This window comes from Dermacentor andersoni, chromosome 5, assembly GCF_023375885.2.
Source record: "Dermacentor andersoni chromosome 5, qqDerAnde1_hic_scaffold, whole genome shotgun sequence".
NCBI classification, from domain to species: Eukaryota; Metazoa; Arthropoda; class Arachnida; order Ixodida; family Ixodidae; genus Dermacentor; species Dermacentor andersoni.
The window spans coordinates 92,687,452-92,712,646 of record NC_092818.1 but is presented as its reverse complement, the minus strand read 5'-3'; the positions used below and the strand labels follow the sequence as shown (position 1 = coordinate 92,712,646).

General features: G+C 47.3%; 1 protein-coding gene across 5 annotated transcripts in view; it reads left to right on the top strand.

Annotated features, from left to right (window-relative positions):
* LOC140218490 (uncharacterized) overlaps window positions 1-25,195 on the top strand; it is an 86,536-nt gene that overhangs the window by 51,318 nt on the left and 10,023 nt on the right. For 4 of the 5 annotated variants that reach the window (XM_072288222.1, XM_072288220.1, XM_072288221.1 and 1 more), the window contains exons 5-7: window positions 2,669-2,716; window positions 14,541-14,833; window positions 15,561-15,755. In XM_072288222.1, the coding sequence (XP_072144323.1) occupies window positions 2,669-2,716; window positions 14,541-14,833; window positions 15,561-15,751 (532 nt within the window). In that variant the 3' untranslated portion in view covers window positions 15,752-15,755. The remainder of the gene's footprint in view (window positions 1-2,668; window positions 2,717-14,540; window positions 14,834-15,560; window positions 15,756-25,195) is intronic. The other variant, XM_072288224.1, reaches the window with a different exon arrangement.

Sequence of the window (25,195 nt, the reverse complement as noted above, 5' to 3'; positions counted from 1 at the left end):
AACAACGAAGGCTGGATTTGCAACCACCCATGCTGTGACCATAGCGCCAACAATTTCGACATTGTAATGGACGCGAGGCAAGCGGGTCCACTCTGAATATTAGAGGCCAGACTTTTATCTCTGTAGGGCAAGACGTACCTGCAAACGTGGCAATTACTGACTCAGTAGGGACGCGTGTATTGTCCACCATTCTGTTGCACCGGTAAACAGCAATTACTCCCGCCGCGGAGAGCTTTTCTAGGGTCTCTGTCGGGCTTAAGGAGGAGTCTACACCACGAACTATTCCCTTAGTGCAGGCAAGATGCGGGGGAATGAATGCACTCACTTGCATCGATCCAAATGATGAGCACTTAAGTAAGTCGTACACACACGCCTGGTCTGGCGAACGGCAAACAACCCCACCTCTGCCAAACTGTGGCACATCAGTGATGTGCAAGTAGTGATGCGTTGCCGCCTGAAGTTCCGCCTGCACTGCCTTCGGGTTGTTGAGCCGGATGGCTTCTCCATGCAGAGGCACCAGCGCCACAGGAATGCTGCTCACCCCACTACGAAAGAAAGCTTCAAGAGGCATTTTATCAGGTGGTAGCGAGGCCGACCAGGGCGGAGATCGCCCCGAGCCGTCCCCTGGAGAACATTTAGACATTTGTGGCTCTATCGCCGTAGCAGACAATGTAAATTTATCTTAAAACCCTGCTTGGTATCTACAAAGCTGGACTAAATCCGCCCGACACTTAGCCAAAACCCCGAAAGTTCACTGTTGCGATCCGAGCGACTCCGAGCGGGCACTGTCCCGCCCCTTCGCTTCGCTTCCTTCCCCTTCGCTTCCTCTTCTTAATGCCATGGTGGCCGAAGCCGAAGCGCCTCAGCAACAACAACACTTCTTCGTCATTGTCTCTTGTCTGCACGTCCTGTTCTGCATCGCGAAAATATGTTTGGTCGGCGTGCATTTTTTCTTTCACTATGTTAAAGACTTGCTCAAGCAATAAAAAAACGATTTACACTTCGTCATTTTTTTTTATATTCGTTAATTCGACATTTTCATAGTTCGACTTCAACTTCCGGCCCCGAAAGGGTCAAATTAACGGGAGTCTACTGTACAGGCATTCGAATAATCGATCTTACAAGCAAGACTTGAACGGCAGTTCATCTTGTTAACGGGTAGCAGAAGCCACTTGATAAAAAAAAGAAACCGGTGCATGACCTTTTTCGTAAAGTTTTCTATGCCCTTATCTGAGGGATGGTTACCATGATCAAATAGCGGTGACTGCTATCACACCGATGTGTCAGCAATGGCTCACTGAAAGGGTAACACATAATGGTGAAAGCAGCCAATTTTACGAAGTGGCAGCAAATGACAAGCAATTAAGTGTCCAGTCAACTTTTCCTGCCTACTGTATTTTCTATTGCAGCCTCACAGAAAAATACTTTGTCTAGCTTCGTTTTGTTTTAATTATTCTCAGCAACTCAGCACCACCAAGTAAATAACAGTCATTAACTTAGAAGAAGTAATTTATTGCAAATAACGCTTTAATCTCACATAAAGGTTTATATTTTACATATCGGACACCGCCGATAAGGAAACCACTGGGTCAGCGCAACGTGCGTGAACAAAAAGAATGAATGAAAAAAAAATGAAAGTAAAAATAAAATAAAGAAAAGAAAAGAAAGAAGCCATTTATAGCAGCTTTAAGCAGGTCCTAAGCTCTCACCTTCCATCTGATGTGCACTTGGTGTATATCGAGACGGAACTTTTTTTCACGCGATCGACAGCGCACTACATCCAGTTTTCCAAGTGTCAATAGTGAAGTGCGTAGTTTTTGTGCAGCCAAGAAAAATGAAAGAGCACCGCCAACATATACGACCAACTGCAATGTGCCACGTGTGGTGTCTGGTTTGTCATGCAGTACGCTATACAGCTGCGCGCTTCTTGCCTTTCGCTAGGTTTCACGATAGCCAAGCACTCCGCTGTTTTGCATTCGAACAACTGCTGACGTACAGTCGCGATCAATTTGAAGGTGATCGCTCGAGCTGCGACCGGCGGGCCTTCCAAGCAGCATAGCGGCCGATTTCGGAACTGCGAAGATAAAAATTGCGCTGCCTTCTACCCCTTTTACGCTCGTACAGGCTGCAACCGTCACCCCTAAGAATAACTCGCCACATTTTTGTGTTTGTTACCGTTTCATGGCAATGATGTGTGCGCGTCCCTGCCTCATGCATACATTGGCTAACAATGACGCCTTTGTGCAATAGATGATAAGGCAATCGAAATGAATTCGCAGGTTATCTCGTGAAGGGCGACGAAAAGCTGCCAATTTCTAGACGGGAGTGACACCTGCTCAGGGAACAGCAAAAGAGAAAGAGGGAAGCTATCTGATGTTTCCCTCTTGACTGACGGTGATGACGTAACGTGGCGCTGCTCCTAGTTTCGGTCGCCGTTCGAGCGATCACCTTCAAATTGATCGCGACTGTACGTGGGCCAATTTTCGGCTTCGACAATTCTGCTTACATTGCTTCGGCGTTTCTCTGTAGGGAAGCTCCCAGGCTAATGTGTGTTGTTATGTAGTGCAGCGATTTATGTCATGATCACTGAAGAATTTTCCTATTCCAAACCCGAGATGTCACTTATAACCGGTATCGTTTGTTTTGTCTCCACATTTCTATATTCCAGGATGTTTCAGAATGCAAGGGCACAGGTGGCGTCTGATCACCGAGAGCTGTAAGTTCCTTTACCTTTTGCAATATCTTGCTACCATTGGCGAATGAAGCGTTGTGCAGGGCGTACAAACAACAAGAACGAGCCGATCGGCATTGGGCGCGAAGTTGACTCCGCCCGACGCGGTGCAAAGAGCGCTTCAGCAGCCTTACCACGGGACGACCGTGCACAGTGCAGTGATGCGCGCTGCTGCGTCTTATTACAGAGTGAGTGCTACGTCGAGAGGGCATGGCGCTCATTCCCGCAAATTATAATATAGAGAACTAGGGCCTGTATCCGAGCTAGCTGGTGCGGCGACACATTAAGGCAGGTAATGCGCAAACAAAACACGGACAGCAAAAAGGATGAGGAAAAGCTGTTAAGAAAGAAAAGCCGTCTATATGCATTCATCATTCATAGCCACAGCGCATGCGCCAGGAAACATTAGATGTATGGGTAACTGACGAAACCATTGCGCATCGGGATGACGCCCGAGCCGCACACTCACCGGTAATAATGGCGCCCACGTGGAAAACAACGCCGTGACAACCATATGAAACAACACACAAAAAACTCAGTGGCTATGGTGTTGCGCTGCTGAGCACGAGGTCGCGGGATCGGATCCCGGCCACGGCGGCCGCCTTTCGATGGGGGCGAAATGCGAAAACACCCGTGTACTTAGATTTAGGTGCACGTTAAAGAACCCCAGGTGGTCGAAATTTCCGTAGTCCTCCACTACGGCGTGCCTCATAATCAGAAAGTGGTTTTGGCACGTAAAACCCCTTAATTTTTTTTTAACACACAAAAAACGACAACAAAAAACAGGTTGTAGCTGAAAAGAGGAGAATGTCAAAGCGGTAAAAACAGAAAAGAAATTATAATGCAAGAAGTGTGTAAAAAAGAAACTATAGCTGCCGGAAGCTCTAAAACGCTTCCTCGGGGAAAAGTTAAAACAGGTGGTAAAAGCTTATTAAAAAAACACCCGATGCACCAAAAAGACAGCTCATGCGTAAGAACTCTAGAAAGAGGAAAGAAATTGAGAAAACAAGGAAGAGTACAGCAAATTTTCTTTTCCTTTTATTGTCTGCTAGCTTCCACACCAGTTAAGGAGGGAAGGTGTTTAAGGTGCTCTTCGATGACTCGAGTGCACGGTGGCAGCGCGAAGGAAGAGCCGTTGTCCGGTAGAGAGACGCTTTATCCGAACGCCAAGGTGTCTGTCCGGCCAAATCCGAACCCCCGCTCTCTTCACACAGGCAAAACATGACTTTTTAAACCATCAGTTGCACAAAAAAGTCATAGACCGGCCAATCACACATGCGGGTTCACACCATTGCAACCCACAGCACCAAAACTTTCGTGATGGACGCGGCATTGGTCAAAACAGTGGCACCGTCTACAACACGCAAGGGAAAGGTTCACTGATAGACGCGTCTCATCTCACTCTCCCTTACGTCAGACGCCGAGTATTGGTCTTGATATACGCCGGCACCGGAGGCCAAGCTCGAGCTCGCGCATGTAACCATAAATTGCCCTTGTCATTACCCTTTCTCTAAGCCCGCGGGCTAAACATTTCCTCCAAACAGCTGCCACGCCAGCTGCGAGAATGTTCTCACGAAGCCACGGCTATTGATAAATCATGTGCTTGACAGTGCGCTAAGAAAACTCGGTCATCCCGGCCAGATGTGGGCCGGGTCGCTCGAACGCCCCGGACAACGTAAGTGGGACCCGATGACGATCCCACCCGAAAACATCCATTGGTCGCAGCCACCCGAGTCGTCGTAAAGATGCCGCCGCTTTCTAAAGGCATTCTCAAAAGTCGCGCCGCGGATGCCGAACAGGGACACTGAAACCAGGTGGCCGTGTGTCGCGTCGCCAAATTTTTGCGACTACGCTTCCCCGACTGGCGGCGAGGTCCACAAACAACCCTCAGAAGCAGTGGAGAATGTCAATGAGATATCTGGGAAGCCCGGGGGTGTCAAGCGGTAGCGTTGGCTTCAAGCACACTCCAACCTATCTTCAAGTTGGTATCCTCGAACACTTCCCATTCAGTTCGAACCGCCTTCGCATTTGTTCCGAGCGAGCGTGTGCATTTGGCGGCTCTTCCACGGCGCAAGCACTAAGCCGCATTTATTTCCATGCGTGGGTGTCTCCCGCGTCCCCTCTTCGCCGAGCCAACCCCCGTCCTTTCGTGTGCGGTAATTGGCCGATACAGCAGTGTGTGAAATCGTCCTGCGCTTTGCAGTATACTCATACACTGGGCCGTACAACAACCTCCCAAATGATTCCTACATTTAACCCATGGCCCTCAGTCCCTAGCACCTGCGGAGCATCTGACCAAGGCGGCAGTCAGACCTGTAACATAACAGAAGGTGCTAAGAATCTCTGGGTCCGGGCAGGCCGCCTATGGAAACTGACCCTGTCAACCTTTGATTGCCGAATTCTGTCGAGTGGGGCTGTAGCTTAGCAGGTTTCTTTGAATTACTGTCAGACATTGTTTCGGGTATCATCGGCCTTAGTGAGATTGGAAGAACTGGTAAGGCTCACACATTGTTAAATAACGGCCATGTCCTCTGCTATAGAGGTCTCTATGATAAGAAGGAATACGGGGTAGGATTCCTAATCCATAAAGACATAGTGAGCAACATTGACGAATTTTACAGCGTTAATGAGAGGGTTGCTGTAGTCGTAATCAAACTTAATAAGAGGTATAAATTAAAGGTAGTACAAGCCTACGCTCCAACATCCAGTCAAGATGATGAAGTAGACCAGTTTTATGAAGATGTTGAATTAGCTATGAGAAAAGTGCAAACTCAGTGTACGGTAGTAATGGGCGACTTCAATGCAAAAGTGGGCAGAAGCAGGCTTGTGAACTAGCAATTGGCAACTACTGCGTTGATTCTAGGAACGCTAGAGCAGAGATGCTGGAAAAATTTGCAGAAAGTAATAAGCTTCGAATAATGAACACCTTTTTCAGAAAGCGTAGCAACAGAAAGTGGACCTAGAAAATCCCTGATGGTAAAACAAGAAATGAAATGGATTTCATACCTTCTACTGATCCCAATATAGTGCAGGATTTAGAAGTGATAGGTAGGGTAAAGTGCAGTTATCATATGTTAGTGAGGGCTAGGATTCACCTCAATTCGAAGAGAGAAAGCGCAAAATTCGTCAAGAAGAAACAAGTCAACCTAGAGGCAGTAAGGGTAAAAGCAGACAAATTCAGGCTGGCACTTGCAAACAAATATGCAGCCTCAGAACAGAGAGATGAAGATGACATAGAGATCCTGAATGGAACCGTAACTAGGCTAGCTCCGGAGGCAGCATTTGAAGTGGGAGGCAAGGCAAAGCACAAAAGCAACCAGTACGCAAGCTCTCCCAAGTAACAAAGGACCTAATAAAGAAACGACAAAGAATAAAAGGGTCCAACTCAAGACGTTAGATAGAATTCGCGCAACTGCCATTAAGGGGAAAATAAGTGATATCCGAAACTATAGCGTGACAAAGACTGAAGAAGCCGTAAGAAATGGACGCATCCTGAAATCAGTGAGAAAGAAACTCGGCATAGGACAAACCAAGATGTATGCACTGCAAGATAAGCAGGGTAATATCATCAACAATCTCGAGGATATAGTAAAAGAAGCGGAAGAATTCTATACTGACATGTACAATACCCAGAGGAGTCAGGATACCTCCATTACAAACAGTAATAAACAGGACATAGATACTCCTATAACTATCGATGAGGTCAGAAGGGCCTTGCAAGACGTGAAACGAGGAAGAGAGGCAGGAGAAGATGGAATAACAGTCGATTTAATCAAAGATGGAGGAAACAATGCTTGGAAAACTGGCGACTATTTACACGAAGTGTCTATCGACTGAAAGGGTCCCAGAAAACTGGAAGAATGCAAAAATATTATTAATCCACAAAAAGGGAGACGTTTATGAGTTCAAAAATTATAGGCCCATAAGCTCACTCCCAGTATTATATAAAATATTTACCAAAATAATATCTAATACAATAAGAGCAACAGTTGACTTTTGTTAACCAAGGGAAAAGGCAGGTTTCAGGAAGGGATGCTCTACCAATGGATCGCATCCATGTCATTAATCAGGTAATCGAGAAATCCGCAGCGTATAATAAGCCCATGTGGCTTTCATAGATTACGAAAAAGGCATTTGATTCAGTAGAGATACCAGCAGTCATAGAGGCATTACGTAATGAAGGAGTACAGAAAGCTTACGTAAATACCTTGGAAAATATCTACAGAGGTCCCACAGCTACCTTAATTCTACGCAACAAAAGTAGGAAGATACCTATAAAGAAAGGGGTCAGACAGGGAGACAAAAGCTCTCCGATGCTATTCACTGCGTGCTTGAAAGAAGTACTCAAGCTAATAAACTGGGAAGGCTTAGGAGTGAAGGTCGATGGCGAATATCTCAGCAACCTTCGGTTTGCCGATGCCATTGTTCTATTCAGCAACCATCCAGACGAGTTAGAACAAATTATTGTAGACCTTAACAAAGAGAGTGTAATAGGGGGCTTGAAGATTAATATACAGAAGACAAAGATAATGATCACTAGCCGGGCAAGGGAAGAAGAGTTCAAGATCGCCAATCATGCTCTAGAGTGTGTGAAGGAGTACGTTTACCTAGGTCAATTAATCACAGGGGACCCTGATCATGAGAAGGAAAATCATTGAAGAATAAAAATGCGTTGGATCGCATACGGCAGATATTGTCATCTCCTGACTGGAAGCTTACCATTATCATTGAAAAGAAGGCGTACAATCAGTGAATTTTACCAGTGCTGACATATGGGGCAGACTTGGAGACCGACGAAGACGCTTGAGAACAAGTTAACGACCGCGCAAAGAGTGATGGAACGAAGATTGCTAGGCATAACGTTAAGAGACAGAAAGATAGCGGTTTGGATCAGAGAGCAAACGCGTATAGACGATATTTTGATTGACATCAAGAGAAAAACTGGAGCTGGGCAGGGCATTTAATGCGCCGGTTAGATAACCGTTGGACCATTGGGGTTGCAGAATGGGTACCAAGAGAAGGGAAACGCAGTCGAGGACGGCAGAAGACTAGGTGGAGCGATCAAATTAGGAAATTCGCGGACGCTAGTTGGAATTGGTTGACGCAGGGAGGGGTAATTGGATGTCGCAGGACCTTCGTTCTGCAGTGGACATGAAACAGGCTGATGATGATGAAGACAAGAGTGACACCAGCACCATGTGTCCCACACTCAGTAGTCAGAGAAGCTGCACTGGATCACTTAGTGTTGCAGATAATCTAGCTCTTTCCTTGAGATGGTGTCAGAAAGGGCTCACATGCAGCGTCGTGTGTTGAACAGCTGGGCGCTATATATATGTAGTTGCGTCAGCGCCTGCTGTGGGACGCTCTCGATGAAAGAGCTCGATTATCTACAACACCAAGGGATGCAGTGCACCACCTTCTCTGAGTGCTCGCTTCGTTTTCTTTTGTCACTTTCTTTCCTCCTTCTAGAGTTGTTTCTTACACATGCGCTGCCTTTTTGGTGCCTCAGATTTTTACAGTGTTTTACAATGTTTTTTTAACTTTTGCTTCCCCGAGGAGGCGTTTTAACGTTTCATGGCGCTAGTTTCTTTCTATACTATTTTGCATTGTTGTTTTTTTTTCTTTTCAGCACACTCCATTTTCAAGCTACAATCTCTTTTTTTTTTGTTGCCGTATCTTGCTTTTTGTTTTATGTTGTTGTCACGGTGTTGTTTTCCATGCGGCCGTTATTTCTATCCGTGAATGCGCGGATCGGCGGTCGCCTCGATCGGCAATGGTGTTGGTCAGTTGTCTACTCATGGAATGTTTTCTGACGGATGTGCTGTGGCTATGAATGATGAATGCATATTGCCACATCCTCTATGGTCGCCGCGGGTATGTGCAGGCGATGAAAACGACGCTGAAGTAGCGCACGATTAGAAAAACAGAGACGACAAGGACGTTACGTTGACTGTGCTGTTAAAGTGCTTTTACACGTCCTCGACACCGGCTTTCCCGACTCCTACTAGGCTGTGACACTGGTGGAGGTGCGGGGTAGGATTGCCTCATGCTCGGCACCACTTCGCGGAGCCATACATCGAACACGGAATCACCTGCCTTCGTCGAAACTCCTGTTCACCGGTACAGTCACCGCCTGCTAGGCCTGACGCCCGAGTTCAACACTTTGCAGGATCCTGCAGGAAAGCGTCTACCTACTTCAGCCATGGCTACTGCAACTCCATCGCAGGTGACGCTACAGAATCCTAAGATCCCAGAAAGTTTCCATGGTGACGGTTTTGAAGATGCCCATGATTGGCTGGAGCAATTTGAGCGTGTCGCCAGTTATAATGACTGGGGCTCCCAGCAAAAGCTGGCTAATGTCTATATTGCGCTTCAAGACAGCGCGCGAACGTGGTTTCTGAACCGGGAGAAAGTTTGACCACATGGGATGCCTTCCGCACCCACCTGCTAGAAACATTCACTAGTAGCGACAGAAGAGAACGCGCAGCTCCTGCTCGAATCGCGTATTCAAAACCAAACGAGAGCGTCGCCATGTTTGCAGAAGATATGACCCGCCTTTTCCGCAGAGCAGACGCTGAGATGGCCGAAGAAAAGAAGTTACGCTATCTCTTGCGCGGAGTGAAGGAGGAACTGTTTGCCGGACTCGTGAGGAACCCACCGACGACAGTGGCCGAATTTACCAAGGAGGCTACCGCTATAACACGGGCACTACAGCAACGGTACCGCCACTATGATCGAAAGAACTCACCGGTGAATGCTTCAATTCTACTTGAGAGCTGCGGCACGTCTCTGCGTGAAGTCATCCGAGAGATTGTGCCAGAGGAGATCCGGCAGCTCGGGATTTCCCCTATGACACCAGCTGTGGCTTCTGTCGCTGATATCGTTCGGGAGGAAGTTCAACAGGCCTTTTCGTCGCCCGACCGCCAGGCGGTGCCGCGACGATTAACCTACGCGGAAGCTGTCTGTCGTCCACCTCCCGCCACTTCGGTGCTGCTGACACCGTCAACCACTACGACGCAGCCATCACCGCCACCCCCGACGCCCTATTTTCGACAGTAACAGCCGCCGCCAGCTATGCTGTATCGCCGCCAGCCGATCGCTGCGCCTCGGTCTTACGGCGAATCCCCTGCCGGCTACCCGATTCGAAAGACCGATTTGTGGCGCACCGCTGACCGCCGGCCGCTATGCTTTCATTGCGGCGAAGCAGGACATGTTTACCGCGCGTGCCACTACCGCGCAGATGGGTATCCAAGGTTTCCCAACTGCAATTACCCTGTGTTTGATGCTGCACGTACCTGCGACGAAAATACTACAAACTCTCGGCCGGAAGATTCAGCGACGCCTCGATCGCGTTCCCCTTCTCCGGCTCGTTACACCACACCGACCAGTCGCTATTTTCCTGACGCCTCTAGGGGCAGGTCCCCTAGCCCGCGCCGGGGAAACTATAGAAGCAGCGACCTCCGGGGGGGAGGTTGCAAACCATGTAACTTTGCAAGAGCCCCCATCAGCAAGAACCGACGACTCTAATAAAACTCCGACGACTCTAACGACACCCCCTGTAACCGACGCCGTCAGCGCCGATCTTGCCGTTTGCATTGACGGCCACCAAGTGGCCGCTCTCGTCGATACTGGTTCCCATTTTTCGATTTTTCGATAATATGTCAAAAGCTGGCCGACAGGCTGAGAAAAGTGAAGATGCCGTGGACTGGGCCCAACATCAGAACTGCCGGCGGGCAGTTGATGACGCCTATTGGAAAATGCAGAGCCAGAATAGTAATCGCCGGCGCAACCTTCGTCGCCACCCTCGTCATTCTCTTTGAGTGCTGCAAGGAACTTATATTGGGGATGGATTTCTTGAGAGAGTACGGTGCAGTGATTAATGTCCGTGACCTCGTCGTCACATTTGCTACGAGCTCAGACGACGTCGACCCCGCGGAACACCAGCGACCCCGCTTACGTGTCGCCGACGACGACGTCACGCTTCCGCCGCGAAGCTGTTCCCTCGTACCTGTTATCTGCGACAACTTGAACACTGGGACTGGCGTCGCCCAACACATCGACGCACTGGTACTGAGTTAAGGTGTTTCCATCGCCAGGGCCGTAATTAACGCACACGATGGACGTGCTGAACTCCTGCTGACGGATTTTACCAGGGAACGTCGACACATTGTTAAAGGCACGGCTGTTGCTTACTTTGACGAATTTACCTTAGTACAAGACTGCCTCTCAGTGGAGCACGCGACGTCCACCGTGGCTATACCTGCCCCTGTGGTTGACATCAGTCCCACCTTGTCGCCCGTCAAACGCAACAGCCTTCTTGAGCTCATCGATGAGTTTAAGAGCTGCTTCTCATCAACGTCACGAGTCAGCCAGACGCCGCTCACTAAGCACCGTATTATCAGCGAAGCCGACGCCAGGCCAATTCGGCGGAATCCTTATCGTGTAGCGCGGAAAGAGCGCGAGGCAGTACAAACCCAAGTGAAAACGATGCTTGAGGACCGGGTTATTCGGCCATCTAAGAGTCCTTGGGCATCGCCTGTCGTATTGGTGAAAAAGAAGGGCGGCAACCTGCGCTTTTGCGTCGACTATCGAAAACTCAACCGCATCACAAAGAAAGACGTTTATCCGCTACCGCGTATCGACGATTAACTGGGCAGGCTACGAAACGCACGTTACTTTTCGTCGATGGACTTGAAAAGCGGCTACTGGCAAATAGAAGCTGATGAAAGAGACCGTAAGAAGACCGCTTTTGTGACGCCCGACGGACTTCAGTTCCCCTTCAGTTTGTGTTCTGCGCCAGCAACGTTTCAACGGCTAATGGACACGGTACTCTCAGGCCTGATATAGCAAACCTGTCTGGTGTACCTCGACGACGTGATTGTTTTCTCCGTCACATTAGAGGAACACTTACGGAGATTAAAGTCGGTCTTTGAAGCAATACGCTCAGCTGGTCTAACTTTAAAACCTGAAAAGTGCCATTTTGGCTTTGAAGAACTTCAATTTCTCGGTCACGTTGTTAGTCGTGAAGGTGTCCGACTTGACCCTGATAAAGTCTCTGCCGTTGCTAATTTCCCAACGCCATCAGATAAAAAGGCCGTGGGACGTTTTCTGGGCCTTTGCGCCTACTACCGACACTTTATTGCGAAGTTTTCACGCATCGCATGGTCATTAACACATCTCACCAGAGAAGATGTCCCCTTCGTGTGGGGCGAAGACCAGCAACGGGCATTTCACGACCTGCGGAAACGGCTGCAGACGCCTCCCGTGCTCGCACACTTTGATGACGGCGCTCCTACGATTCTTCATACCGACGCTAGTAATGTCGGCCTCGGCGCAGTGCTTGTACAGCGGCAGGACGGCACCGAAAGAGTGATTGCTTACGCCAGCAGGACGCTATCAAGGACAGAGGCTAACTATTCCACTACAGAAAAAGAATGCCTCGCACTAGTGTGGGCCGTCCTGAAATTTCGGCCATATTTGTATGGTCGGTGTTTCACCGCTGTCAATGATCATCATGCACTTTGCTGGCTGGCTAATTTAAAAGACCCAGCTGGTCGGCTTGCGCGCTGGAGTCTTCGGCTCCAAGAGTTAGACTTCACGGTTGTCTACAAATCAGGGAAACGACACACCGACGCCGACTGCCTTTCTCGGTCTCTTGTTGAGGCTGCAGTGCACGACGATGATGACGCGGCTTTTCTAGGCGTGGTAGATAGTGGTCGCCGTTTCACGCCACCAACGCGAGGACGCAGAACTGGTTCCTCTTTTCGATTACTTGGAGGGAAAAACAAGCAGCGTGCCGAGGTTATTCGCGAGAGGGCTGTCTTCGTTTTGCTTGCGCCACGACGTTCTCTATAAAAAGAAGTTTTCACCTAGTGGCAGCAGCTACTTACTCGTCATTCCCGCATCTTTTCGCGACGAAGTCCTACATGCCTGTCACAACGAGCCGACCACTGGTCACTTGGGTTACACCCGTACATTGGCAAGAATTATGCTAAAGTACTATTGGCAAGGACTTGCGTCCATCGTGAAACGTTACACACAGATATGCCTGGATTGCCAGCGCCGCAAAACCCGACCCGGCAAGCCACCTGGACTGCTGCATCCTGTACAGCTACCGCAAGCGCCGTTCGAACAAATTGGCATGGACCTGTTAGGTCCGTTTCCACTGTCTGCTGCCGGAAATAGGTGGATAATCGTGGTCACAGATTACCTTACTCGATACGCCGAAACAGGTGCTATCCAACATGGAACAGCAGCCGAAGCAGCGCGATTTTTCATCGAAGCCGTCGTCCTGAGGCATGGCGCTCTCCCGCAGTGGTCATAACAGACAGAGGATCTGCGTTCACGGCTGCGCTTCTGGACGCCGTTTTGCGACTAAGTGGTACCACTCACGGAAAGGCCACTGCTTATCATTCCCAAACCAATGGGCTGACAGAACGTTTGAATAAGACTCTGGCAGAGATGATGAGTATGTACATCGAAGTCGACCACGAGAAGTGGGACGAGGTTTTACCATACGTTTCATTTGCGTATAACACGGCTCGCCAAGAGACAACACGCGTGACGCATTTCAACCTTATTTACGGACGCGAAGTGACAACAATGTTGGACGCAATGCTGCCACACGAGTGCGGTGACGACGAGACTGGTGCCGAGGAGTTCACACAACGCGCAGACGAAGCCAGGCAGCTTTCGCGTTTCCGAATTCAAGAACAACAGGAATACGATGCCCGACACTACAATATTCGGCACAGACCCGTCACATACAACGTCGGTGACCAGGTGTGGATCTGCACTCCGATTCGTCGGCGGGGGCTGTCTAAGAAGCTCCTGCGAAGATACTTCGGCCCGTATACAGTTCTGCGCCGGATCAGCGATGTGAATTATGAAGTTGTCCCATACAGCCATAACTGCTCCAAACGCCAGCGGCATCTGCCCGTGGTTGTGCGCGTGCTTCGTATGAAGCCATACTTTTCCCCATGACCTCAACTTTCCACCGTCTGTGCACAGCCTTTGGACGTTGGTGCATCGGGACGATGCCTCCTTTTCAAAGGAGGGGCAAATGCCACATCCTCTATGGTCGCCGCGGGTATGTGCCAGGCGATGAAAACGACGCTGAAGTAGCGCGCGAGTAGAAAAACAGAGACGACAACGACGTCGCTTTGACTGTGTTGTTAAAGTGCTTTTACACGCCCTCGACACCGGCTTTCCCGTCTCCTACTAGGCTGTGACAGTATACACGGGTCATCTTGTGTGATAAATTTAGTTGGAAGTAGCGCTCTGTAGCACGAATGTCACCTCGTTCGTTGCTGCTGCCGCATTCACTCACGCCAGCGTTTTGACATCGAGTTTCCGCGGTCATCGAGCGAGACGTGCTCATATTTACGTGGGGGCGCGTGGCACCGCGCTTGTTAATTTATTTATTAAGCGAATGTTTGCAAGTTTACACGGCCGATAAAACTACTATCCTCACTTCGTATACCTGTCCACTAATTTCCTGTGGCAGTCGATGCTTCGCCTTTCGGGAGAAACTGCGGCTTTTTATATATCGGTGCTTCGCAACGCGCAATAATGTAACAACTTGCTAACGTTGTGAATATACTAGGATGCCAAGATGATTTTAAATTATTGGTGATAACAGCTTTTTTTATTATTTGAAAACGATTAGAAAAGTATTCGCTATTCCATTCAATTCAATTCTGGCACTCTTCAATTTTCCATTCGATTTTGTCTCAAAACCTAGTGTTCGCGCACCCCTAGAAATTTTTTCGATATTTAGAGTACAGCTGGAAGTGAATTTCGATTCCAGGGCCGCCACGCTGGACGTAGAGCAGGCGAAGAGGCAGGAAGTCCATGAAGCCACTATACATGACGTCAGCTTAAGCGCGTCGCGCCATGTCGAAGAGCATCGAGGCAAAATGAAGGAGCTGCAAGCAGAGTGGGTGGCCGCATCACGTGAACACGAGGAGAAGTTGCAGCGCATGCGCGAAGAATACAAGCTGCGCGCCCAGAAACGCGAGCAAGAGGAGCGTGAACACCTCGAGTACTTGGAACGGCTGCAGAGGGAGCGTGAACGGCAGCCCGTACGGCGCCTTGTGGCTGGTAAGCACACCGGCGGCGGCTGCTTATGGCACGGCCACGCGGGCCCTGTCTTGCAAGCGATCTGCGGTGGGGACAGAGTGCACCGAGTGCTGCCAGCTTCGTGTGCGCGGTGTTCTCGCCGCTTAGTTTGCGTTCAAGCGAGTGCCACCACGAAGGGCGATTCGCTCGCTGTTGCTGCCGCTATTCCTCACGCCAGCGTTTTGACCGAGAGGGTCCGCAGTAATAGAGTAAAATTCATGTGTTCATGTTTGCCTGTGCGCACGTGCCACCATGCTTGTTAGTTTAGACAGCAAGCGAATGTTTACAAGTTTATGCGGTCGGTACAACTAGTATCCCTACTTCGTATATCTCTAATAATTTGCTATGGCAATCGGTGCTTTGCTTTTTCGGCGAAAGCGCGATATCTTTTTTATCAGAAAGAAAGGTACATATTGTGTAAGTGACGCATCAGTGAGTTTGATTTGGAAATACATGATCTGGAAAGTGTTTGTTAGTTTTGGTAGTGTGAAGTGAGGTGCGATCACATGCGCCGTGCGTGCTTTATGAAAAAAAAAAAGATCTAGTGTATCGCTAAGGCGCAACCAAATGTGGCGCCAGTCAGAAGAAGGGGATTTGATGTGTTGAGGTGGAATCAGTCTCGACAGCCATCTTGTTTATGCATCGTTGCCTCCCTTGTAAATATTGTAAATACATCTTTATATGTGACTTCTTCAATGTAACAACTTAGTGAGAGGTGCGGGGTACCAACAAGAAACAACCGAGCTCCACAGTTGTCGTCACCTCGGACTGGACAACATGACGGACGAAACAGCACCCGACATGGCGTGGCCTACACACATCAACGCCTACAGCTCCGACGGAAGGAAAGTTCTGCGGCACCGACCACCTCGACCTGGAAGACTGGGTCGCCATGTATGAATGTGTAAGTGCCGACAACAAATGGAATCCGACGATTATTTTGGCTAACTTGGTCTGTGACAAGTTAGTGTTATGACAACCAGGAGAAAGAGCTTACCCATTGGACAATCAACGTCCTACAGATGTCCAGCGCAGATCCGAAACAGGACATTCGAAAGTACCTAGGACATATCTAAGAAGCCTGTGGATCATTCTTGGATGTCCAAGAATGATCCACCAAGAATGATGTCGAAGAATGATCCAACGAACGTCATAATGGGATATCCGGACGTCCAAGAGATGTTTAAATACGGATTATTTTTAGTGCAACATCCTGAGCACGTTTTAAGGAAATTTTTGTCAGGATGCAGGACGCTTCTGGGACATTCAGTTACAATCGTTCAAAGGACGTTTGGGGGCCACTTGGTTGTAGATTTAGGGTATCCGCAGGACGTCCTCATTGATTGTAAATTAACATAATAAGGACGTTCTTCATGATGTGCCCTAGGAGTGCGGCAGGACTGCTGCATTTTGCATATCATTAAAATGTAAGTTTGGCCTGGTATTGTGTTGGCTTGTGGGGAAATGATGTAAAGGAATTGCATCGCTCTTGAAGATCCATCCCAGCGGTCCCATAAGGCAACCAAATATTTTTGTCATGCAAAAGCTGAAGTACCACGAGACAGGCGAAGGAATACAGCCCGCCGCATCTCAAAGCACGGTAAAGAAGGCTGCAGTGCAGTTAAGCATTGCGCAAATAATTCTCTGCTACAGTCAGCGAATACATTACATACAACTTGATACAAATGCATTAATTGAAAACATATAGACATGCAAGCTATACTTCTTTTCTGCTAACGGGAACGAAGCTACAGAACCAAGTTCTGCAGGCTGCTGAATAATTTGACAGTCTCATTAAATATACAGCATTTATTTCAATAATATAATTTCAATAAGCAGTGCCGCCATCTTTTTTGTTTCCTCCACGGATGTTAGCCAACCCAGAACCCCATACGTGATCGCGCAGCGCCGCCATCTCTTTTGTTGACTTCACGGATGTTAGCCAGCCTAGGTACCTCCTGCGACACCATGCAGCGCCGCCATCTTTTTTGTTCCCTTCACGGATGTTCGCCAGCCAGATGCACCTCTACGAGACCATGCAGCGCTGCCATCTTTTAAGGCGAAAGCCTTTAGTTCATGCTCGTGGCCACGGCGGCGTCCGTTCGCACATGTCACACTCCGCTAGGGGGCGCTCGTGACGTCATCGGAGTAGAGTCACTGGAAAAAATTTCAGAGTACCGCATTCGTTTTCCCCGCGCCGCCGGCGCGTTCATTGGCCCAACCGTGCCACGTGACCTCTGGGGCGCCATACACCTTCCAAGCGCCGGGCGGGCCGGCTGAGTTAGAGCGCAGGCAGCGCAGGTTCCCTACGTTTTTTTGTGTTCCGATTGTCGCGCTCGCCTTTGGTTGCAAGGAAATCGTGCCTGGCTGCTGCGCCTTCGGATGCAGCAACCGAACTGGATCTGGAAAGACTTTTTTTTCTAGATTCCAGCCGGGAAAAATGACCGAGAGCGTCGTTCTGTGTGGTGACACAGAACCGGCCGGGAGAATTTCAAGCCTACAACAAACACCCGCGTGTGCGAGGTATAAGTATACCTTGCTTGTGCTTTTCGGCACTGTTTTAGAAGATACTTAAGCGAAGTGCACGCGGTGTTAGCGATGCTACGAAAATAGGAGTTCATTGTAGGGATCGTTCGCGTATTGCACGCTTGACGCGGGTACACGTGTACGCGTTTGTTGCTCAACACACGCGGTTATTCCGTGCTCGTGGCACGCGAAGGCACACTTGTCGCGCGAGAATTCCACGTCCTCACGTGCACCAGGTACTCGCATGATTTCTCCGCGCGCTCTCGCCTCGAGTCACTCGACCCATATCGCACTTGTTTTTTGCAGATCGTGACGATCGCAGTCAATAAAAACCTGGTCAATACGAGGCCCATGATATTTCCTTCTTTCCACTTATCCTTTGGTCATTTATACATACACATTTCGAGCTTGAGACCAATGGCCAGGTGGTATTCACAACACATGCTTCAAATTCTGAGCTTGTAAGCCGAGCACATGCAATAACTGAAGTCAGCATACATATTATGTTTTATGTTGAAATGCTACGGTACATACCCATATACTGTTGTGCTTGATGCATAACAAGAAATACAAAACAACAGAACACCCAGTAGCTTTAGTTTCACTCTGTCACTATGCATGTTACATAAAGCGCTCTGAAAGCACAAGAATTTTATACATCGCCCATGTAATTTAGAAAAAAAAAGCGCTGCGTCACCAGCCGGCGTTCCTGCTTTCTTTTTGCACAGGCAGCATATCTTGGCAGTCTAAGAAAACAGTCATAAATAAGTTAAGAGTAGCCGCTCATGGACGCTCTAGACAGCCGCGTTCATGAATTGCAATGTAGCAAACTCTCGCGCATTATCAGTGTACAGAAGTACATATACGTTGCTGTAATAGCGCAAATGACTCATATTGGCCTTCCACAAGATTTAGTGCGCAAAATGGTAATCGAAGTTGGTTTTCACGCCTGCTGCGCACATATCGTCTTATGATCACGGCCAAACACCGGTGCGCACACGGCAGTCGCAGTGTATCGTGTGTATACGGCGGACGAAGTCGCCGGGCAGAGTCGAGAACGCGCGGTATCCGATTACAAACTAAATAAATGTATCCGATTTAGCTTGTGAAATTATACAATGAACGTACGTGCCGATGACACTGTCAGGTGTTAGTTTCGTCCTGCTTGGAAACATTCAATAGAAGCCGACGGCGGTCCACGATGTTCATGCCCAAAAGCACAAGCTTGCCTCATTCCGGCTCGAAGTGACGAAATGTCTCCTACGTAGCTCGCTCCGCGGAAGGGAAAAGAAACGCGTGCATAAGCTCCCGATAGCAGCGCTAAGCTGCTGCCCACAATCGTAGCACAGTTCCAGCAGTAAACACGATCGGAGTGCAAAACAACCGCCGGCTGCATTACTTCGCACAAAATAACGTTTTCTTTTCGTTCTTAGCAACTATTATCTCCGGGCACAAAGTATTTGTACTTCATTAAACACTCAACCCGATGTGTCACTGAATATCAAGCTCTTCCAACACGGCGGCCTCCACGCGACGCAGTCGGCTTGGAAGGTATATGGCGGTGGCCGCTCAGTGTTGCCAGTCAAATCCCGACCTTTGCGGTACTCTGAAATTTTTTCCAGTGACTCTACATCGGAGTGGCGCGCAGTGCACATCCGCCCTGTAGATGGCGCCACCCTCGCGCTCCAAAACGGCGTCGGCAGACGCTCCTCGATAGGCTAGTCAGTCGAATGCCTCCGAAGCGCGCTTCCGTTTCTCCAGCAACCAAGCACGCTTGCGCTGTCGAACGGAAACGCAAATCGCGGCAGGCTCAGCGACAACATTAGAGTGAAAGGGAAGCGCTTCTTCCAGAGTCTCCCAGTACAAGGTTGAAAGCCAATAAACGGATGCGACTGAAGCGACTAAACCGGTCTCCTGGGACGAAGGCGGCGCCATCTTTTTTGTTCCCTTTACGGAGGTTAGACATCCCAGATAACCCCCCTACAAGACCAAGCAAATGCCTTATTCATAAGGTCCGTCAGGTAAGCTTCGTTGTAAAAGTATACTGCTGACTCGAAATAATTTAGTTGCTGTAGTTGCTACTTGCGGATCCCGTGACGCGTGCTCTTCGGAAAGAACGCCCAAGTACATAACTGTAGGCATTAGTTCAATATATTAACTTGCGAATTTCAATAGAACTTTGTCAGTTCTATGATTCCTGGATCTAAAACACTGATTTTTGAATTATGAAACAGCTTCTGAAAGAATTTTGAGTCGACCAAGGTTTCATTAGTAGTTCATTTGCTTTATGAAATATACCAGTGGGGACTGTCTCTGCAAATAATATAATGCTGTCATAAGCATAGATAGCAAGCTTAGCGGAGATGTCAATGTTAACGACATCATTTACGTATAAGCGACGCAATAAAATCCGGGGGGTGCTTCTGGCACTACTGATGTTGAAGATCTTATACCGGACGCATAGTTGTTGACAATAACTTTACGCTGTCGGTAATGAAGGTGAGATCGCATTCTTAAAATACAACGCCGAAGTCATATTGGCTGAAAATTTCAGTTAATGTGCCTGAGTAATAAAGTTGAATGCTTTCGAGTAATAAACGAAGGTACCCAATGCACACATCTCACATTCAAAGGCATCCGTTGTTATTTATGTGCCAAAAGCGCATGCTCTGTCGAGAGACGTTTGTGAAATCCAACCTGCGAGAGCGTTATTATGATAGGCTTATTCAGAAAAGAAGTTGTAGGAGTACGAATAAATTTTTCTGAAGTTTCGAAAATACCAGCAATATATATATATATATATATATATATATATATATATATATATATATATATATATATATATATATATATATATATATATATATATATATATATATATAGGTCTATAATGAGAAAGCACGTTCTTAACTCCATCTTTGTGCGGAACTACAACCTGTAACGTCTTTGGAAAAACTTCATGAGCTAGAATAGCATCGAAAGCGTGTTCAAGTACGCGTGTAATTGTGTCAAGAACACGTTTAATAGGACGGACTTGAAGTTCATCAGCGTCGCAGCAGCTACTGGTTCTTACGGATCTAAATACAATAGTTATTTCGCCTACATACTTCGCAACCAAAAATTGCACTTTCCTTCTGCCCAGGAATTGCTTGCGCTTTTGTTCATGCACCCGATTTGTGAGGGACAAGAAATAAGCATTAAAGCTATTTGCGAAGTCCGCCCCCTGAAGTTATACCGGTCTCACACGTACACTTTTGATCGGGATCGGGGCTGATCCGGATCAAATTTCTTGATCGCGATCAACAATGGTCGTTGCTACAAGGTCCAACGATTGGGAACGAGTTATTATCGTCTGCTGATCGTCAGAAATTCTCAGAACTGCATAATCTATCAGCTAAAAATTCAGATTTGCAAAATATTGTTAAATTTGAACAATAGTTCAATTTTACAGATTTTTAAACATTTTTATTGGAGGGTCAACAAGTTTGGAGGGTCAACATGGCCACAATTAGTACATGACCGGGGTAGTTGGAGAAGTATGGGAGAGGCCTTTGCCCTGCAGTGGGCGTAACCAGACTGATGATAATGATGATGATTGAGCTGGCTTCACTTTTCTTTAGCATGTTCAGAGTACTGCGCTAGAGGGCGCATACGTCAGCCTGCGATCGCGATCAAGGTGCCTGATCGCGATTCTCGGATCGCGATCGCCCAGATCCGGATCCCGCAGGATCGCGATCGCAAATGACCGTGTAGCGAACCCGATCTGGATCAAGCTCAATCCGTATCGGCCCCGATCGGGATCAGAATCGTACCTGTGACACCTGCATTATATTATCGTCTATGCAAATTTCCGCTATCAAGTATTCACCTCACTTCAGCCGTACATAAGGAACCTATTCAGTTGCTTCCGGACTAGGTGCAATTTTAGGTGCATAGTTAAATAGGTTGCCTAAATCTTTCGGCATTTCGCGCCGGATTAGGCTGCTGACCTTATTTCTTTGTTCATTTAATGTTTAAGAGATTCCTCGCTGTTAGTACTGATAACGCGTTAGTATAACTTGCTTCTATTGTGTACTAAAAAAAATTCTGGGCTTTAAATGTCAAAACCATGGTCTGATGAAGAACATTGAATTCTCGGGTTTTACGTGCAAGAACCACGATATGATTGTGAGGCACGTCGAAGCAGGGGACTCAACTTAATTTGGCCTACCTTGGTTGTTTACCGTCCACCGCGTGCACGGTACACGGGTGAATTTTACATTTCGCTGTCGCCAAAATGCATCCGCCGGGGCAGGCATTTGTTCACGCGACCTCGGGCTTAGAAACACACGCCACGGCCTCTAAGCCAGCACGGTATAGCTCCACGCATTTTTTCAGGCAGTTCTCCTTTATCCATGATTTCTTGCTAATGCGATAAGCTTTTAGAGCTCTGTGTTAAAAAAAAAAGGAAAATAGATACGTTGGTCATAGACAGGTTTGAACACATAAGAAAAGCAATCATAAGCTATTTCAAGATTTTTGATGTGATAAATATTCAATCAACTGTTCACATTTTTTTGCAGAAAACATTAAGGCTTGATTCAGTAATATCCCTTACGACTATATGAGCACTGTCCTTATTCCAAGCTGTGCATGTATTATGCTTGGCGAACAAAAATACGGGCCGGACTGATATGCGCGTTGTCTGCACCGGACAAGAGACCAGAATTATCAAGGTTTGTGAGAAAAAGTTCATTCAAAGTTGAGCAGTTATTCCCAATTCTCATGAGTACATTTGTTACGTTTGAAAAACCCTTGGACGGTTCTCCTGAATCCCTGTTCTTTCGCAGAAAAATTTGGCTGATGCACATTCAGGTCATCTGCGAGAAGCAATCTGAAGCGATGTCGTTAACCAATTTTGGTAATTGTCAGCGAAAGAAATGAAACGTGGAACACTTCCTGCCAGGGGCCCATAGAGAACACCAAAAGCAACTAAATCGCATTGTATACATTCAGCAATTCATAGTCGTCCGTATTGCAAGTATATAAGGTTCAGTCAGTCGGCAAGTTCGCTTTTTAAAAGCGAAGCGTTTCTTTGCGCACATCATCGCGTCTTCGTGATCGGGGAAGCTGCGCGGCTGTTCTGCCGCCGAACAGGTGAACCAGTCACAGCAGAGGAAGTGGCGCGCGTGACCGCCGCCGGGCTCTTTGCATCGCCACTAGCACAGCCGGTACAATTAGCATGCCAAAGAAAACGCGGAAACTATACAATTCAGTGACGGGTACAGACAAGTAAAGGTAATGTGAAACCCATCGTAGAGGTACCCAACCAAATAAATATGATCACACAATAACAGCGCTAGTAAGCTGCTGAGCGAAAACGCAACATACACTGACTATGGCAAGTACAAATGGCACAAATAACATTTTCGTGTGAAGCACATAAACAAACACACAAAGAAATCTCTATAGGCTAAACTGCAGTCTACAAATGGTGAGACAGAAGATATAAAAATTTGTTGCCTGATACTGCAGCAGACCTCGGTGCGCCGCGAATTGCACAGTGCGATAGTGCGCGGACAAAAAAGATTTCCGGTATGTAGTTGGAGTGTGTGCAAATTTTTTTTTTCATCTTGCAGGAGTGGTCGTTGCGTTTTTACAAGTGAGTTGGTGATTGCAGATATTTCTTTATGAAGTGCCGATCGATTCAATAAAATGGTTCTGATGATTATGACGCGAAAATGTTTTCGACATGTCGCGAGCTCATCGCAATTCAGGCTACGTTTATAGTTTGTAATGCTGCTTAGCATGGGATATTTTCTAGTGACGAAACGCGCCACGCGGTTTTAAATGGCTTCGATTCTGTTCATTAGTATTTGGGCATGTGGATCCCATATAGCACACGTGCATTCCAGTATAGGGCGGACGTTCGTTGAGTAGAGCAACTGCCTCACCGTAAATGGTGCATGCTTAAAGTTTATTTCAATAAAATTAAGAGCGCGCCCTGCCCTAAGTGTTATGTCATGAACGTGTTCATTCCAGGTTAGATTTGACGATAAAGTTGCACCCAAGTACGTTGCTTTGTTCACGTTTTCGATGTTTGGTTGCTTAGGCAAAAACAGAGTGCGAAGGGGTACACGTTCGCGGGTAAAGCTGATACGCTTACATTTGCTAATATTTAAGGGAATCTTCGATTTTTGGAGCCGGCAATAAATTAAATCCAAATCGTTTTGTAATGCTGACTCGGCCGAGTGATCTGCGCATTCCCTATATAAAGCACAATCATCTGTGTAAAGCTTACTTTGAGATGTGATGCCGGTACCTATGTCATTTATATAAATTAGAAACAAAAGCGGACCGTGGGCGGATCCCTGTGGTACTCCAGGCTTAACGGGCGCCATGGGTCATTCTACGCCATTTAATATTACCTTTTGTCTACGACCAGTTAAATTGTTGCGACTACAATAAAAAAAATGTTGTCGGATAAACGAAACAAGCACAGTTGTTTTATAGAGAAGACGATAGTGCAGTACTTTGTCGAAGGCTTTTTGGAAGTCAAGTAGTAAACATTCGATCTGTAAGCCCTTGTCGAATAAGATAAAGAGGTCGTGGGAAAATTCGGTTAGCTCAGTTACATAGGAATGTCCAGAGCGAAAATCACGCTTAGAATTACCAAGCTTATTATCCTGCAGGTGAAAAAATATTAGTGTATAGAACACGTTCAAGAGTCTTGCAACAAATACTAGTTCGGGATATTGGCCGTCGTGAAGAGTCGCTGTGTGAATGATTGCATGCGCGTGCATGCAAATCCAATACCCACAGGCACAGGAGGTAATCTTCGGTTGCATTGTAGGGAGTGCGGTTGTAACCCTATCTTCAGTGACGTTTCAATCTTGGCGAAGGCTAAGACTCCGCAGGAAAGAGAGCTGATTGAAGCCTATCGCATCTATAAACTTGGCCCCGAGAAGTGTGTAAGCGCGCCAAGAAAGAGCTTTCATTTCTTGATAACTGTAGACGTGTATAGATAAGGTGTTGACCGTGTTTTTGTTTTGTTGTGCCTGCGCATGTTCAGTACGGACTTGGGGGACGTAGTTTTCATCAATGTAGTTCAATTGTTAGTCCAGCCACCTTCCTGTCTCTTTGTCTATGTCTGCCTCTTGATTTTTTCTACTCTCAAGTTTGCTTGCATTCTCCTAGTATAACCATGTACCAACTAGCCCAACAAGCCACTCTCATGGAAAGTGCAAATCAGTAAGCGTTAAGATCTGCTTCAATAGCATTCACACTGCTCAGATAGACTAGCCGTAAGGCTGTAAGCGTCAAGAAACTGTCACAGTGCCGTTAAAGTGCATAATTTTTTTCTGAGTTATTCCATTCTTTTAAACAGATAAATCTTCCTAGGCTTTGGAACTGCTACATGCGGTGCTGGACTTGACAATAATGCGACGACGCATTCGTGGTCACCTATACCGGGCATTATATGAACTGAATGAAGAAGCAGACTAAGGGAGTTTGTGGACAAACGACCAAGTGGGGAAACAGTGTTTCCGTGAGAACGAGTAGGTAAATCAATAAACTGAAAAAGACCGTGAGAAGCAATGAAATCGAAAAGTGCATTGCACAATGATGTCTGCGAGGAAAGCACGAGTAACTTATTTGACCATTGCACTTCAGGTAAATTGAAATCACCGCCTATTGTGAAATAATCTCTTGATATCTTCAATAAAATGTCAGAAAGCACATGAGGAGTGGAAGAACTATTATCATGGTGTGGGCGATAAAATGACCGAATCGTGTAATTCTCATTTCTAAGGGCTACATTACGCCAGATGACTTCAC